Source organism: Purpureocillium lilacinum (genome assembly GCF_023168085.1).
Source record: "Purpureocillium lilacinum CBS 284.36 DNA, scaffold_4, whole genome shotgun sequence".
Classification (NCBI taxonomy): Eukaryota; Fungi; Ascomycota; class Sordariomycetes; order Hypocreales; family Ophiocordycipitaceae; genus Purpureocillium; species Purpureocillium lilacinum.
In genome coordinates, this window is record NW_027072114.1 from 3817933 (window position 1) to 3834484 (window position 16552).

The 16552-nt window shown below is 59.7% G+C and overlaps 6 protein-coding genes across 6 annotated transcripts; 3 read left to right on the top strand and 3 right to left on the bottom strand.

Moving 5' to 3' along the window:
- Window positions 1-346: 346 nt before the first annotated feature.
- PLICBS_006317 (uncharacterized protein) lies at window positions 347-2331 on the bottom strand (the record flags this gene model as incomplete). The annotated part of the gene is made up of 3 exons (XM_065600919.1): window positions 347-1200; window positions 1247-1776; window positions 1916-2331. 3 exons carry the CDS (start codon window positions 2329-2331, stop codon window positions 347-349), a joined length of 1800 nt encoding a protein of 599 aa, XP_065456991.1.
- Window positions 2332-5111: 2780 nt separating this feature from the next.
- PLICBS_006318 (transcription factor that binds to CRE motif) lies at window positions 5112-6370 on the top strand (the record flags this gene model as incomplete). The annotated part of the gene is made up of 3 exons (XM_018320098.2): window positions 5112-5434; window positions 5486-5911; window positions 5971-6370. The coding sequence occupies 3 exons, from the start codon at window positions 5112-5114 to the stop codon at window positions 6368-6370; spliced, it is 1149 nt and encodes a 382-aa protein (XP_018182572.2).
- A 627-nt stretch (window positions 6371-6997) lies between these two features.
- PLICBS_006319 (chromosome segregation in meiosis-protein) lies at window positions 6998-7882 on the bottom strand (the record flags this gene model as incomplete). The annotated part of the gene is made up of 1 exon (XM_018320099.2): window positions 6998-7882. The coding sequence occupies one exon, from the start codon at window positions 7880-7882 to the stop codon at window positions 6998-7000; it is 885 nt and encodes a 294-aa protein (XP_018182573.2).
- A 284-nt stretch (window positions 7883-8166) lies between these two features.
- PLICBS_006320 (uncharacterized protein) lies at window positions 8167-9001 on the top strand (the record flags this gene model as incomplete). Its single annotated transcript, XM_018320100.2, has 4 exons — window positions 8167-8241; window positions 8306-8322; window positions 8422-8627; window positions 8724-9001. 4 exons carry the CDS (start codon window positions 8167-8169, stop codon window positions 8999-9001), a joined length of 576 nt encoding a protein of 191 aa, XP_018182574.2.
- A 2982-nt stretch (window positions 9002-11983) lies between these two features.
- Window positions 11984-13303, top strand: PLICBS_006321 (uncharacterized protein; the record flags this gene model as incomplete). Its single annotated transcript, XM_018320101.2, has 4 exons — window positions 11984-12522; window positions 12577-12654; window positions 12721-13218; window positions 13270-13303. The coding sequence occupies 4 exons, from the start codon at window positions 11984-11986 to the stop codon at window positions 13301-13303; spliced, it is 1149 nt and encodes a 382-aa protein (XP_018182575.2).
- Window positions 13304-13651: 348 nt separating this feature from the next.
- PLICBS_006322 (uncharacterized protein) lies at window positions 13652-15616 on the bottom strand (the record flags this gene model as incomplete). Its single annotated transcript, XM_018320102.2, has 5 exons — window positions 13652-14976; window positions 15032-15061; window positions 15121-15146; window positions 15206-15474; window positions 15536-15616. The coding sequence occupies 5 exons, from the start codon at window positions 15614-15616 to the stop codon at window positions 13652-13654; spliced, it is 1731 nt and encodes a 576-aa protein (XP_018182576.1).
- Between the last annotated feature and the right edge of the window lie 936 nt (window positions 15617-16552).

Genomic DNA, 16552 nt, shown 5'->3' on the forward strand with positions numbered 1-16552 from the left:
GCACGATCTTCTTCACAGTCAGAAAGTGCTCGCTATTCTGCTGAAAACCGCAGGCAATGCATTGCTATGTAATGTTTTGTTTGCGGCATACGGACCCTGGCCGATATGAAGGTGCACAAATAGTTCACGACACACGCCAGTAGATGCCATGACTGTACAAATCCAGTATCACAGTTTGAATACGTACTGCCTGGCTCGCGTGTCGAAACACCGTTTGATCCCGCCCAATGTCTCGCAAGGTCCGGCGATCGGCCGTGAGACCAGTCATCCCTGTGACCTAGTGCGCCCACACTGAGGGCTGTTGGGTTGACGACAAATGTGTCGATGCGCTTGGCCTAGTGATACCTCATGTGGTCAGGTCCTCCAGAATCATATGCGCTCCCTTCTCGGCTATGGCGTAGACCGTGGCTTGCAAGTGGGCGCTGATCTGGAGCGGCATGACACTCGCGTCTACCACCCTGAGCCCTCGCACGCCGTACACGCGCAGTCGCTGATCCACGACGCCGCCTTCAATGCCCTTTCGCCCGCCCATGCCGCACGTTCCCACGGGGTGCCAATCCGTGATCGTGTTGCGCACGATCCACTCTCGAAGCTTGGCCTCGCTCCTCAAGGTCGACGCATCGGGGGAGGCTGGCTGGCGGATGATGCCAGCCAGCGGATAGGTCGAAGCAATGCTGCTAGCGAACCGGACGCACTCCTTCATGACCTCAACGTCAAGTCCGCCGTGCTCGCCCGCATAGTACGCAGGGTCGATGCTGGGCTTGTCCTCCGCCGTAGCCTTTCCGGAGCTACCAGGGCGGATGTGGATGGACCCGACCGAGAAGGGATACTGAAGGATCTGCAACATCGTGCCGTACTGCTTGCCGTCTTCGCCCTTGAAGAAGGTGCTCCAGTTACCAAGGTCAAAAATGTACTCGATCTGCCCGAGATTGGCAGTGCCGTCCAGACGTTTGCGCAGAATGGCCTGCTTGTCCACGGTGCCCGTGCTCAAGCTCGCCGCCTTGGCGGATAGCGAAGCCAGATACTCTGCCGAAGCAAAGTGCTTGAGCGGAACATACGTAATGGAACAAGGCAGCACGGTTAGAGGACCGTTACGATCCTTCAGGTATTTTTCCATAGCCTTCTCCGCGAGGGACGTGTCCGACTTGAGCTTGTCGGGGTTATCCAACGAGGGATCGACCTCGAAGATCATCGCCAGCACTGTCACCGGTCAGATGCATCCTCGGAAGTGCAGCGTTCAACTCACTGAGGTGATCTTGGAGATTCTCTCCCACTTGGGGGCTGTTGACTTTGACAGGCACACCCGCCTTGTCAAGCACGGCAGGGTTACCGATGCCAGACAGCTCGAGGAGCTGAGGTGACTTGACGCTGCCGGCTGACAGTATCACCTCGCGTGTCGCCGAAACAACATATTCCTCGCCGCGGTGCGTGAAACGAACACCTGTGGCGACGTGTGTGCCTGAACTGTCATTGAGAATGACTTCCTGGGCCGTGGCCTCGGTCAGGATGTGCAAGTTTGCCGCGGGCGATGAGCAGTAGCTCGTCGAGTAGCAGCGGCTCGCCGTCCGCGGATCGACGGCGTTGACGTTGGTCCAGACACCGACATTGGAGCCGGCGACGTGGGCTGAATTGGTCTTCACGCCGAGCGCATTGAGCGTCTGGTGCCACCTGCTATGAGACGGCGAGTAGTCGGTGGAGTACGAGACTTGAATGGGACCCGAAGTCCCGAAAGAACTGGCATCGTGGGTGACGTCGTGTTCTTTCTCAAGTTCCTTGCTTGGGGCATGGAAAGTTTCAGAATTTTTGAAGAATGGCCTGCCATGCCGTCAGTTGCCTCAATTCTGCAGGCGGAGGATGCTAGACCAGGTTGTCGATCGCCGGCCATCAGCCACGACGATTGCCGCCAGAGACTTACAGCAGATCATCCCATCCCCATCCGACGTTGCCCAAAGCCTCCCATGCGTCGTAATCGTCCCTGCTCGCGCGATTCCACGTCATGAAGTTGAGTGCGCTCGTTCCACCGAGAACTTTGCCCCTGGGCCACGGCAGCGTCCTCCCGCCGAGTCCAGCTTGGGGCTCGGTCTCAAAGCGCCAGTCATGGCGACCGCCAAGGGCGCGACCATAGAAGGCCGGGATGTCGATGTCGTCCTCGCCATGGGATACGCCGCCGGCCTCAAGGACACCGACGCTGAGTGAGGGGTCCGCAGCGGCCAAGCGACCGGCGACGGCCAGACCGGCAGTGCCACCGCCGACGACGACGAAGTCGAACTGCCGCTTAGAGAAATCGCCTGCCGAGAGCGGCGTCGTGCGTGGCTGCTGAGTAGCAACCATTTCGAGCCAGGGAAGACAATGAAGCAAGCCACTTGTGGTGCTGGAGGTGGAATGGAGGGGTAAAGGTCGACAGCCCTCACGATCCAACTTGGTAGTTCGCGTCCCTGCCCTTCGGGGTGTTGTTGCTCTCAGTCAGGTGCTCCTTGTGCGTCTACCAACTGATGTCTGTTCGCATGGGATCGGCCCCGGTCATGGATTGGCTCTCAACCTCACAATATTACGCGGAACCAGGGCGTAACGCTCGGCTGTGAACAAGTCAGACCTGGTCTCGTAGGACGCGCCAACACGCTGGTCTGATCAACAGTGTCAATACCCTGAACACGACACCAAGGGCCCATCCCGTACGCCGACTATGTCCCCGACTCCCTGCTGACGGCGCAGCATTGCGTGCGTTAGGAGCCTCCACTGCCAAACGAAGTCCAATGGGTGCATGGAGTAGCGTTGCTTTGCAGTTGGCGCCCTAGACAGACGGACTGCAGCCGCTGCACGACCAGCGCCCTAATCATACCGTGGTTCATGTGCGCCGTCCATGGAGTAACCCAGTTGCTGCGACCCAACTACTGTGGTAGGATTTGCCCCCTCGCACCACTGCCTGCTCTGCTGCTGCACCCCCGCCGCGAGACTGTCAGTAGATAGCTAATGACTGCTATCATGGGCCTGTCGCAAACATGAACGTGTTAAAAAGCCATATCCCCAACTTCGTAGGTGAGAAGATCGACCAAAGGGGACGAAGACAAGAGTTGTACAGTCGTGTCTAGGGTAGGGCGAACCCGACGAGCCCCGAGTGACCCGCCAAAAAGGTGGCTGGGACAGAGCTGGTGGCTGTCTTCGTGGGCCCTTCTTTGCTGGTGCTGGTGCTGGTGCTGGCGCTGGTCCTCTGGTGCTTTGCATGGGACCTGATGGGCACCAGGTGCTATTGTTGGAACCAAGGGCGGAACCCCACAAAGAAGGGCGCCACGGAGTTCGGGCGAAGCATCTGGATTCTGGACGCCGGCCAGCTCGGACCAAGCCCCACGATGCCGTCGTACGACGTGCAATGACAAGTCATCGAGGCCCTATACACCGCATGCATGAATGTATGTATGCCGAACATGCTGCGTCTGCGTCTGATACTCGTGGAGTTTATGCGGCCACGATGGAGTCGTGCTGCAATGCGCATGGCGGCCAAGCATCATGCCCACGCAAGCCACTGCCCCTGAGTCCCTCTCGAACGGCTGCCACTAGCGGTCGTGATGGGGCGGCTCTCCACATGGGCCAGGCAGGTCTCGAGCTGCCCGTCTCAGGTTGGGCCCGATCAGCATGGAACGCGATCGAATATTCCGGGGATCCGAGTTGGGCGTCGTCGACGTTGGGACGAGCCGGACTCCGGATCTACACGCTCGAGCACGTACAATTCAGGCTCCTTCGTACGAGCACTGCTGGGCGTGTGCTTTTCTGACGACGCGGCGACCGACTTTGCTGGCTGGGCTGACCGACGGCAGATGCCCTGCCGGCGCCGGCAACGCGGCTGTTTCTTCTGACAGGTAAGTTCCATGCCGCGACGTACGTACGTATTTCGTAGCAGCAACGCGAGGGGTGAACCGGGCCGAGCGAGCACGCATTCCATCCAGCAGGCCCCCTGGAATCCGTTTCGACTTGGGGCGGGCGGCCCGCTCGAGCCAAAACAAGCAAGCCATGCCCGCCTCCAGTCGCAGCCTATGCAGGCAAGGTAGGTATGTCGGGGCAGCCGAGAATGCGTCGGACCTAATGTCGCGGGGCCGAGAGGCATAGGCGTCGAGATTGCAATCACACCAGATTGATGGCGGCGGCGAGTTTTTGGTTTTGTGTGCGCCACGGGACTTGGTTGTCCAAGCCCTAGGGGACGGGACGGCCGCTGTTGTTGCAGCATAGTCTACCTAGTGCAGTAATTGTCCAAGGGAAAGGCAGGTACTGGACAAAGCGTAGCGCCAACATTAGTGAGCAATCAATCAATCAATCAGGCAGGTCCATCAAAGCGACGCACCACAGCGCAACCGTAATGGAAGCAACCTACGCGGACGCAACGAGCCATCACGGACCAGCGCCCATCCAGCCCCCTGCGCACCCTGCGTGCGAGAGCCACATGCAGTTAGCCGCGGCGCGATGCAACGAGCCCACGGGCTGCACGCTTGCGCCAGAGCGTGGCCGGCCCCTCGTGTCGGCCTCGTAAGAGAGCGTAAGAGAGCGTCAGCCCGCTGTGCTTACGGGGCTTCGCCACCTCAGACGCAGCGGCCACAGCGCCCGCGTTGGCGCCCGCACGGCCTGGATTGGCCCGCCACGCAGCGTCTGATGCACTGTGGAGGTCTCTGCCAAACGCTAAATCAGGCTGGCCCCCACTCCCCTGAAGCCAAACGCGAGTCTCCCTGGCACGGCGCCCTCGCTCCCTCCGCTTCCCCTTTTGCCTGCATCCCTGCCCATCAGCCCCCTTTCTGCCTCAGGCACCCAGACCCAAACAACCAACGTGTCCTGAACATAAAGAGGTGCCTGCCCTCCACCACATCCCGCCTCTGCCATAGCCGACCACGACCAAAGCGATCAAGACACTTGTCCTCGTCGCCTTGGACGCCATCCTCACCTGACTCATACTGCTTCGTCAACCAACCCCACATCTGGCGCTGACTCACTCGCGGGGTCGCTGCCTACGATGCAGTTGAACGTATAACTGATCTGAAGGGAACTGGCCTCATTTGCTTGCTACACCACTGTACTCCAACTACAGCGCTACGTCGCCTGGGCCCCGCCTGTCGACATCACCGCACACAATGGCGTTGCAGCAATCCTCCCCGATGGCCAAGCTCGAGGCTTCGCCGGTCGAGTCGTTCATTTCGACTCCTGGCGATAGCTACCCTTCTCTCTTCTCCGCCACCAGCCCGTCCTCTCCTTCCGCCACCATCAACCCCATGGACATGATGACTCCCAAGTCCTACGCCGATGACGCGGAGAGCTCACGCCTGTCCGTCGTCCCGGAAGATCCCACACCGGCAGACGGCGAGGCTACACCGGAGTCATCAGACAAGAAGCCGGCGAAGAAGCGGAAGTCATGGGGCCAAGTTCTCCCTGAGCCCAAGACGAACCTTCCCCCGAGGTAAGCTAGCCAAGGTGGCTTGCCGCAAAACTTGCCGCTAACGCGCCCCAGAAAACGAGCCAAGACCGAAGACGAGAAGGAGCAGCGCCGCGTCGAGCGGGTTCTCCGGAATCGTCGCGCCGCCCAGTCATCTCGTGAGCGCAAGAGGCTCGAGGTCGAGGCCCTCGAGAAGAAGACAAAGGAGCTCGAGACAGCCCTCGAAAACGCAAACAAGGCAAACAAGCTGTTGATGGACGAGCTGAGCCGTGTCCGATGCACCTCAGGCGTCGGCGCGTGTGCTTCCTCCCCCCTCGACCCCCTCCGCGACAACCAAATTACCCTGTCCCAGCAGCTGTTTAGCTCGCAGGATGGCGTCAGGATGATGAGCGACTCCGCCGCCAACCTGGTGGACCAGCTCGTGCTATCCAACCCCAACCCGACCGTCAACCCCGCGTCACTATCTCCCGAGCTCGGCCCCGTCTCCGACGCCAAGCCCGAGTCCGAGTCCAGTGAACAGACCGCGGACACCTCTCCCGACCTGACACAACGTCCTGCAGAGATGTTGTGCGACCTGCCGTGTCACACGTCGGCGGAGGTGCCCAAGTCGTTCACGGACTCACAGACTCAGTCACCCCTCTTGGCCTGGACTCTGTTCCTCAGGATGACGCTGCTTTCAGCCTCAGCGATTCTCTCGGCCTGTCAGCGGCCTTTGACGCAGATCGCTTTGTCCTCGAAAGCTCGCTTCTCGCTTCTCCCAACTCCTCAACTCTTGACGACGATTATCTGGCTGGTGACTGTGCCACCGGCGTCGCGAGTTTCGACCCCTTCAACATCGACGACTTCCTCAACGACGAGGCAAGCCACGTTGCCTCTGACATTATGGCAGCGAGCGACTTCGCCGCTGCGGACTACGGCTTCGAGCCCCAGGTCCACGACCCTGAGATTCAAGTCTCTTAGACAGATCCTATCCAGCAGCCCCAATCTGGCGCGTCCCCTGATGGATGCGACGATGGAGGCATTGCGGTTGGTCTCTGCTGAGGGATGCGACGATCGGGTCGAGAACTTGCGGAGCGAGTCCGGAGTGACGCGCGATGAAGTTCGCCAACTGACACAATGTCTGAGCGACATCACTTTGCCGTCGCGGGAGGTCCTCCTCACCCTTCTCTGGGCCTTGAAGGTCGAGGAGCGGAGGATCCAGAGGCGGAGTCGAAGCGAGGTACTCGGGCCCGAGAGTGGCATCCTTTCAGATACAGCAGCCAACAAGAACTATATACTGAAAGTAACCCCGGGGACGAAGCGGAGCAGACAAAACGGCGGTGGCGCGGCCAAGCGCCTCCGCCTGGCATGACAGGAAATGTTTGTTTGGGAGCGGATGGGATTGGCGCAAAAGGTTAAGGTCTCCAGGAGATGACCGCACACAGTAGGGTGTCGTCACCTGTACAATATACTAGCCCTCGGGCTCTGTTTCTTGCTTTCATTGAACTGCCCACTACCTGTCGAAAGTGACTTGCATGCTACTATTTCAACAATGCGCCGAACTCCCAATCAATGAGTCGTCATCAACATCCGTTGCGTAATCAAGCTCTACCAAAGGCCATCCATTTCCTGCATCGCCGCCTCCTCGTCGGCAAATTCGTTGTTCGCGCTGCTTGCTGCTTTGGCGTTCGACGATCCAGCGCCATCTTCGCCCTCTGCCTCGGCTATGAGGGCATCCAGATCGTCCTCGTCCGGCTCCGTGGTCGCTTGTTTCTTTCGGTTCGAGGCCGAGTCCTGGCCTTCTGCTTCCACAAGGAGGGCGTCTAGGTCGTCCTCTTCGGGCACGTCCCTTCGCGTGGCTGTTCGAGCTCGTGGCGTCGCGTCGTAGAGGTCGTCGTCGCCTGGTACGTCTTGCAGTGGTGTCTGCGGTCTCTCGGGCCTGTCAGCGGCCACATCCGTGCCGTCTGCCTCACCGGCACTGCCTGCGTGACCGTTCTCGCGCGCGTCGTCCCCGTTCTCGTCCTCATCTGCGCCCGATCTAGGCCGGGCCTCGTTTATCCACTCGTTGCGCGCCGTCATGACGCGCTTCTTGTGCCCGGCCTTTTCCACCATGGCCAGCGCGTCGAGGAACCGCGCCTTGGGGAACAGGTCGTCCAGCCATAGCTGGTAGAAGGAGAGGAGGCGCGCCGCGTCGGAGAACTCGTGCCCCTTGCCCTTGATCTTCAGGTTGCGGGAGGCGCGCTGGCGCAGGCGCGGGATGCCGGCGGGGCCGAGCAGGCGGTCCTCGTCGAGCTTGACGGCGGGCACGCGGGCGCGTTTCTGCACGGAAACCTCTTCGTCGATGCCGAGGGCGTTGGAGGAGGAGGCGGGCTCCTTGCGCTTCTTGGACTGTGGGCTGGGCGAGGCGAAGGGGTCGTCGGAGAGGTCGTCCACGCCATAGTTGTCGAGATCATCGTGCGTGGGCTTCTGCCCAGCTGCTACTGCGGAGGGCATTCTCGAAAATGTTGTGATACCCTTGATTGACAAAGGTCGTCGCCTTGAGATGATGCAGCGGATGTGCCATCACGGGCTCTCTACGCGTCTCGATAGTGGGGGACGCGACTGGACACGTTTCGGTACGTACCTCCCGCTGACCCATGCACGTGATTTCATTCGCCAACCGTCATCACGTGACTGGTCCTGAGGCACCCACCACCTGCAGCTTCAACTGTATCGACGACTCTACCAACGACCGGCTCAATTACGAGGAGACAGCCTTGGGCGACGACAGCTGCACCATGGCCGACACCACGACGAAGCAGAGCCCACAGACCTATGTCGGGACGAGCAAGGTCGTCCAGACGGACTATCCGGTACGCCTTCCGCCCACAATTGCTGCCAATGGACGCATGACAGACTGACTTTGGACAATTGCAGCTCATCGACAACGACCCGTACGTTACCACCCACGATCCCGATGCGAGCGGCCGACGGCGACCCAGGAGCAATTGGATGGATCGAATGCGTAGTGATTGATCGCTGATCTGAAACAGTCACTTCAAGCGCGTTGTTGGCTATGCCCGGACCTCCGACTTCGTCGCCGGCGCGACCGCCGCGGCTTTCGCCCCCGGTGCGCTGTACGCCCTCGAGAGGTTTGCGCCCTCGTACGTCGGCAAGGGTGGCTTCGCCAAGGCCATGCGGTTAGCCGGCTTTGTCGGCCTCGCCGGCGGCTTCCTCTACTTCTACCAGCGCTCCGCCCGTACGTGTCCCGCGATCGCCGCGATCGCCGAATCCCGGGGCCCCTGAGCCAGCATGGCTGCGAAGACGGACGACGCATGCTAACACCCAGTCGCAGTGCGGTTCTACGGTGCGACGGAGAACGCTCGCGAGCGTGAGATGGACATGCGGGAGATGGTGTCCAAGGTCAAGGCGGGTCAGCCCCTGTACGGCGAGAGCCGGTTGAGCCCGTATCTGCAGGGCGTCGCCGCCCGACAGAGCCGGTACTCGGCGCTGTTCTTCAGCACGGTGCCGTGGTTCAACTTTGTCAACCACGACCAGCACGGCGTGGACACGGCCAAGTACTACCAGCAGGCCGAGAGGGAACTGGAGGCGGAGCGGGCGGGCAAGGCATAGATGCAGGCGGCTGAACGCGGCGTTGTGTATATTAAGCGGAATGCCTTGACGGCGAAGGGCTTTGAAAAGACTTGAAGATACAGGTTCCTTTGTTCACGGATGCGCAATCTGAACCGGGCGGGGGCTGCAACGGTGAAGTCTCGCTGCGTTGCAACTGGGCTTCATTCGTACGTCAGCTCGCTTCAATGAGGCATCAACAGACGCATACCGGGATCTCATTCGGGTTGTCTGAGGTCATACCCGAATCCGGACTGCTGGATCTTCGTTCTGCGGGTGCTGCGGGACCACAAACCACAGAGTCTAGATTTGACCGCGACTCATCGGTGTGTGACAGGTTCCAGACTGTCGAACAAGCGGGCAGCATACGAAAGCCCGTCCTTGTCAAGCTGAGGAAACGTCACGAGACTAATTGATCGCCAGATCGGACATCTGCAAATGGATTGTTCGGCAGACCAGAACCGAGTCGTCGCAACTGCCCCATCGTCGGTGTGGTAAGACGGCTTCACAGCCGGAAGCGACCCATCGGGCAATGCCGGGCCGCTTCAATATTGTGTTGATATTTCAGCTTCCCCGGAAGAGACAGTGCGACGACTCGACTTCGATGGCAATCTGGGCCATCCAAGCGATCGGTGTTGGGGGGTTGTACGGAGGGCACACCTGAGTCTGTATTCCCCACGACTTGGACTTGGCTGGATCTAGTGTGCGAAGTGGCTTGCAAGCAACGAGAATGCTACGGTATATGACGCTAGATGAAACCAGATATCGGGCTTGGGCTTCAGCTCGGTGGTGATATGTTGTGGTAGCACGATTGCTCGGCGCGTCGTGGGCAGCATCTCTAATGAGGCAGGGCTCAACGTCTGTTTAAAACATATGGCCGAGGCATTTCGACTATGAGTATATAAGGGAAGGCTATTTCCAAGTGGCAGTAGAGTGCTTTCCCTTCAACCGTAGCAACACACTTGGTCTGGATTCGCATCCCTCTACTGCACTCGCAACACAATTCACTCTGATCACTCTCAAAGAGACAAAGAGCACCATGAAGTTCTCAGCCGCCACCGTCCTCGCCTCTCTCGCCGGCGCCATGGCCGCCCCCGGGCAGCAAGTCCAGGCGCTTGATCGACGCAGCGGCGGGGGAGTCTGCCAGGGACAGTTCAAGAATGCGGTGTGCTGCAGCGAGGCGGCGACGATCTCCGGGACTCTTGCAATAGGCCTCGAATGCGAGTCAGGTTCGTCCGAGATTTCTTGAAATGCGTTTTCCCCCCTAGCACAGGCACCATCATCTGAACGTGGTGGTGTCTGCATTATACGAGGAGCTAGGTGCTTTGGCTGACGACTGGTTATGTGTGTGAGCAGCTCCCGGCACGCCCACCAACGCGACTCAATTCGCGAGCGAATGCAAGAAGGAGAAGAAGACGCATGCTCTTTGCTGCGTCCTCCGGGTGGGAACGGTCGCGGCGCTCCCGTGTGAGCCTGTTACGCAGGCATAGTTCTGAGGGCGTGAGGTCGAGATTGACGACGCCGGCGAGCTCAACAAGGTTGGCGCTTGGCTCTCGGCTTCGCACGAGGCGCCGCAACGCGGGACAGTCTCCTCTTCACTTCGCAAAGACGGACATTACTCGAAGGATATAGGTGCTTATGTGTTTTCATATATGAATGCACGCAACGATCTTTTGGCTGAGACAGCTGTGAAATTCGACCTCGCTTGAGTTCAATGTTGGTGTGACTAAGGGCACCGAGTCCGATTTGGCCAAGCCAACCTAGACACCCGTGAATGCAGTGACCGTCGTAAGCGTATGCTTGTACATTGACGACCTTTTGGCGTTCACTATTATTTGCTCGAAGTGGGTGAACTTGTGGCCGTGAACCGTGATAGACCGGCGCGGCTTACTATTCAGCATATCTGACAATCGAAGTGCAGACCCAGGCCAGATCGGACAGTCTCCATGAGCCCTGTAATGGACGTCCATGTAGGCACAACTGCCAAGTTGGGCAGCTGTGACCGTACGATATAGCCACCCATTCCGCAAACGGTAAGGTACCCTGCCTGAAGTAAGCGCCTGGTAGAGACGCTTCCTCGCTCGAGGTTCATGAACGTTGGCGTTTCTCTCGAGGCTTGAAGTAGTGATTTCGGCTGTCACATGACGGTCAAATCATTGCCACAATGCATGAAATACAAAGATACAAAGCAGCGAGTCTCTTTACAACCATGTCCCACGGTCTTGAGAGACTTTCATGCTATTGGCCTGTGTTGCTCCGTCAAGGGCTCGAGACTCGGAAGGTTCATCGTTGTCGAGGAAGGAGCCAGGCACGCGGGCACGCGCCCTTGCTCGTTTTGCACGAAGAAAAGTTTCCAACACTCCTCACAGTTTCCACGTTAGTTGGTCCAGTGCCTCCTCCACATCATGATCCTTCTTGCAGTTGCATTCGGTGCTTTTTCTGAGATGGGGCCAATCTCCCGTGTCGCTGTGTGCCGCGTCGGATCGCGCCGTCGCTGGCGAATCCCGCAAGTGGCCTGACACGGCTCAGGGTATTAAGAAGTCCCCTCCCGCCATCCACGCGAATTCACGGCCCAGCACAGAGTCCCCTTCTCGAAACCATGCGAGCGCGGCACAAAGGCCCCTGGGCCAGCGGCTCCCTGCCGTGCAGGAGCATGCAAAAAGGCCAACCAGGGCGTTCTCGAATCTCAGCGTCCCACTGAAAGCCCACCCGTCGGCCGGCTCCGGGGCCCGCTACAGACGCCTCCCAGGCACGCCGGCGGATCGTTGACCGGATTAAGCTCGCTGTTGGATGCCGAACCAAGCCGTGCCTCTCCCCCACACCGCGGTGCTGGGCACATGCATTTGTTCCAGAACGGGAGACGCATTTATTCTTCGTTGCTTGCCAGCCCTCGGAGAGAAAACGTCAGACTTTGCGCCTCCCAACTCTTGGACAGCGACGAAGCAAAACACAACGACCCAGAGGCAGCACCTCCATCCGCCCATCATGGATCCATCCCACCAGCAGTCGATGAACCTCCCCGTCATCGACCTAGACGTCTATCTCAACAAGCCCCGCGACTCGATCGAAGTTCAGCAAGAGTGCGCCAAGGCAGCCAACGCCCTCATCACCTATGGCGCTCTTGTCCTCCACGACTCGCGCGTGGCTGACAAGGACAATGACACCTTCCTCGACCTGCTCGAGGACTACTTTGCGCAGCCTGACGAGGAGCTGCGCAAGGACGAGCGCCCCGAGCTGAGCTACCAGATTGGCGTGACTTTGGAGAACACCGAGAAGCCCAAGTGCGCCGTCGACGAGCCGTGCCTCGATGTCATCCAGCGACTGCATCCGTCGCAGCGCCCTCTCGACATCAGCGGCCACGAGCCCGACCCCAAGTGCCGCTTCTTCTGGCGCATGGCCGAGCCGCCGCCCTACGAGACGCAGTTTCCTGGCCTCAACGCTGCCAACGTTACCCCCGCGGCGGCGCACATCAAGGAGCGCTGGGCTCCCACCATGAACCAATGGGGCACGTCCATGAAGAATGCGTCCGTCGCACCTCGTGTCCAACGTTGGGCTTCTCCTGCTAACATCGCCCCCAGTGTTTCCAAGCTATCCGAGATGACCGCTGTAGGCTTGGGTCTGCCTGCAGAGTACTTTAGCGACGCCGGGCGTTATGGGTTCGTTGACTCATCTCCCTCTCGGTAAGACGGAGCAATACTTGGCTGACTGACTCTCCCCCTCAGACCCCATCTCTTGGCCCCGACCGCTTCGGACTTGGTAAAATATGGCAAGAAGGACACCATTCTCGCCGGCTTCCACACCGACCTGAACTTCCTCACCATTCACGGCCGATCCCGCTACCCTGGCCTGAACATCTGGGCCCGCAACACTGGCGACCGGATCGCAGTCAAGATTCCCCCGGGCAACTACCTGCTGGTGCAGGCCGGCAAGCAGCTCGAGTACGCAACCGGCGGCCTGATCAAGGCAGGATTCCACGAAGTGACGGTCAACGAGAAGACGATCGAAACCATCGAGAAGCGCAAGCGAGATCACCCCGACCGGCCTCTTGTCCGCATCTCTAGCACCCTCTTCTGGCATCTCAACTCGGACTTTGACTTGGCCCCAGTCCCTGCACTCGCCGAGCGGGCACAGCAGGTGCGAGATGAACAGGCCAAGCTCGGTCGCGATGAGGGCGCGGCGGCGTCCTATCCCCCTATCAAGGTCGGCCATCAAGTAGAAGGGTAAGAACGAGCCACGAACCACCCAATCACCTCGACTAACACGGGCAACAGAGAACTGCGGCACATTGCACTTATGGCGAACTGAGTTTGCATCATGATGTACGATATCAGCTTTACGGAGCTACGATTATGAACGAGAACATGAACCAACGTTTGACAACATTGCGCGCCGCACCCGTGTCTTTGTATGTGCTGACTTTAGGAGCGACATCATCGCGAGCAGCCGATGCTACAAACACCTCGAAGGAGAAAATATCATCATCATTTCAACATCACAGACGAACAACCAACACAACGCCGCTGACGAATCCAGTCCTCCGCATCAGTTACACCCTCCACTCCAGTCTGCCTTCGGGACTGACACTTTGGCCTTCATCCGATGCAGAATGCCATTCACTTCAAAAACAAGACGAAATCCAAATCGACGCTGGCCTCATGACTTGATTGTCGCGGGCTCAGCGAGACGGCCGGTATCTGAACCAGCGTCGTTTTCGGTGCTGAGCTTGGGCTCCTGTGCAGGAGTGTCGGAGACCTGAGGATACTCCTCGCGCCAAAAGTCCTTCTTGCCCTGGAACAGGCGGACCAGCCAGGGCGGGAAGAAGCCACCAGGAATGCGCCACGTCCAGTTCTCCTTGTCCTCAATATTGGGAGGCACAACGCGTCCACCGCTGACGCGCTTGATGAGCCAGACGATGGTGTTGATGAGGATGTACGAGCAGATACCACCGATGAGGCCGTCGGCGATGGAGTACGTGAAGGGCATGAGGGCGATGGCCAGGAAGGCAGGCACCGCATCGCCCATGTACTTCCAGTTGATCTCAGTCACGGCGCTGGCCATCATGGAGCCGACCAGGATCAGGACGCAGCCCGTGGCCCACGGCGGGATGGAGGCGAAGATGGGCGCGAAGAAGATGGAGATGAAGAAGCAGATGCCGGAGACGACAGCAGTCAAGCCCGTCTTGCCACCCTCGGAGATACCGGCACCGGACTCGACGAAGGCAGTGACGGGAGGCACGCCGAGGATAGCGCCGATGGAGATGCTGATGGCATCGACCATGTACGCAACGGAGGAGCCCTCGAAATCCTGGGTGACGGGGTCGATGAGGCCGGCGAAGCGAGCCATACCGTACAGGGTACCCGTGCAGTCGAGAATGTCGACGTACAGGAAGGTGATGAGAGCGAGACCGAACTGGCCGCCGTACTCGGAAACCTTCCACTCCTGCACGTTGAGGATGTTCTCAATCTTGTGGAAGCTGACGACCTGCTTGAAGAAGTCGAAGGAGCTGTTGCCCACCTCGGTGTACGGGAAGTAGGTGACGGGAGTGTTGCGGGGCCAGGAGATGATGCTGACGAGGATGATGCCGATGATGATGGCGCCCTTGACGCGGTACATGGAGAGGAGGACGGTGAGGATGCCACCGCAGAAGATGCCCACCCACATGGCGGGGTGTCGCATCTTGTCCCAGCTGGGGCAGGCTCCGGTGTCCGGGTCCCTGTTCTCGGGCGAGCAGCCGGCGAGCTCGGTCGGGGTCGCCTGGGAGCCGACGATGAGGCCGATGCCCTCGCTGTACGTCAGGCCAATGACGGTGAGGAAGAGGCCGATGCCGACGCCGGTCGCAAGCTTGATGGACTGGGGGATGGCGCGAGCAAGCCATTGACGCATGCCGAAGATGGCGAGGCCGAGGAAGATCCAGCCCTCGACGAAGATGGCCGTCAGGGCGACCTGGTACGGGACAAGTCCGCTGCCGTGGAAGCCCACTGTCGCACGGCGTCAGGTATGTCACTTTTTGGAGGCAGGGACAATGCAGCTTACCGACAGTGTAGGTAAAGTAGGCGTTCAAGCCTTTACAGCAAAACAGTCAGCACGAAACGGGAACGCGACCGAGCGATAATGCGACATACCCATGCCGGGCGCGAGGCCAACGGGACTGTTGCACACCAGGTCAGCGCGACGCACAAGCTTGGGCGGCGTGTCTCGGGAACCCACAGATTGGCGAACAGGCCCATGCAGAAGCTGGCCAGGGCAGAAATGGACGCGGTGGCGGTGACGGCATCGCGCTTGATGCCCTGGAGGCAGAGGAGGTACGCCTCATCTTTGTTGCAGATGGGGTCGGCCTCGGTGCCCGGGCAGACGCAAGTACCGCCCGAGTCGGCGACAATGGACGCGTTGACCGCGATGATGTACGCCATGGCAAAGAAGGTGGCGAGGCCGGCGCGGATCTCGGTGAAGAAGTACGAGCCCTTGCGCTCGCGGGGCTGCGGACGAAAGTCAGTCGCGCCGCTTGGTTGGGCCGTCTGCTCGACGGAACACGCTTACATGGCCGCTGCCGTCGAGGCGGAACCAGCGCCCGACAGGGCTGGCCGCGACCTTGACGTTGATTGTATGGATGATGCCCATTGTGGCTGTTTCGACGTTCGGGGGCCGGGGTGTTGGCAGGCCGGATTGTGGCGTTGGGCGCGGGCGACAACACCGGCGTTTGCAGCGACGACGTCGATGAGGCTGGACGCAGTCGCGAGACCAAGTCTGCTATACAAAGGACCGCGCGCGACGGTCAATGTTATAGCAGATGGGAGTGAGGCCCGGTCGGCGAGGCGAAAAGAAAAAAAAAGTTGAAGAGCGGGTCGGGGAGCACGCGAGTCGGCGCGACAGACTTGCCAGCTCTTTAAGGAGGCGCGGAGAGGAGAGGAAGCAAGCGGGAGAGGAGGATCGGAGGTGAGCGACGAGGCGAGGCGACGAACCTGCAGGCCAAGCAAGCAATGCAGCTGCTGTGCCTCCCAAGACTGACTGGATTGTGCAGGTTGCAAGAAGAGGGAAGAAGCGTGGCGGCGGCGCCGGCGGGAGGAGATGGATGGCACGAGGTGGGTGTGGTGTATCGCCAAAATTATACCTCGGGCCTGGGCTGGCTGGGGTGGTGCGACGGCCGACTCGCGCTTGGTGAAGGGGCCCCTCCAGGGTCCTGTCTCCGTATCTTGCGACTAAGAAGTCACTGCCAAATTACGATTGCAAGGCGGCCGACGACGAACAGCAGCACCAGGAGCAGCAGCACGGACAACCATCTACATCGAGGCGACGCCCATTGGCCTGTGCGGCACGCCTTCACCCGAAGAAGTGGACAACCCCTGTTCTTCAGCAAGCGGACGTTTGCTTTGTTGGTCCTCTACTTGGCACCCTTCCAGATCAGATCCAGACGGGCACGAGACGACGACGACGACCCGGCGGCACGACGGACGCGCGAGCGCGTGCTTATCAGGGTCACCGGCACGACGAGCCCGCCGTTATCTCTGGCCCATGTGGGCTCCCATGTGCATTTGGGCCTATTCCCGGGGGTCCAAA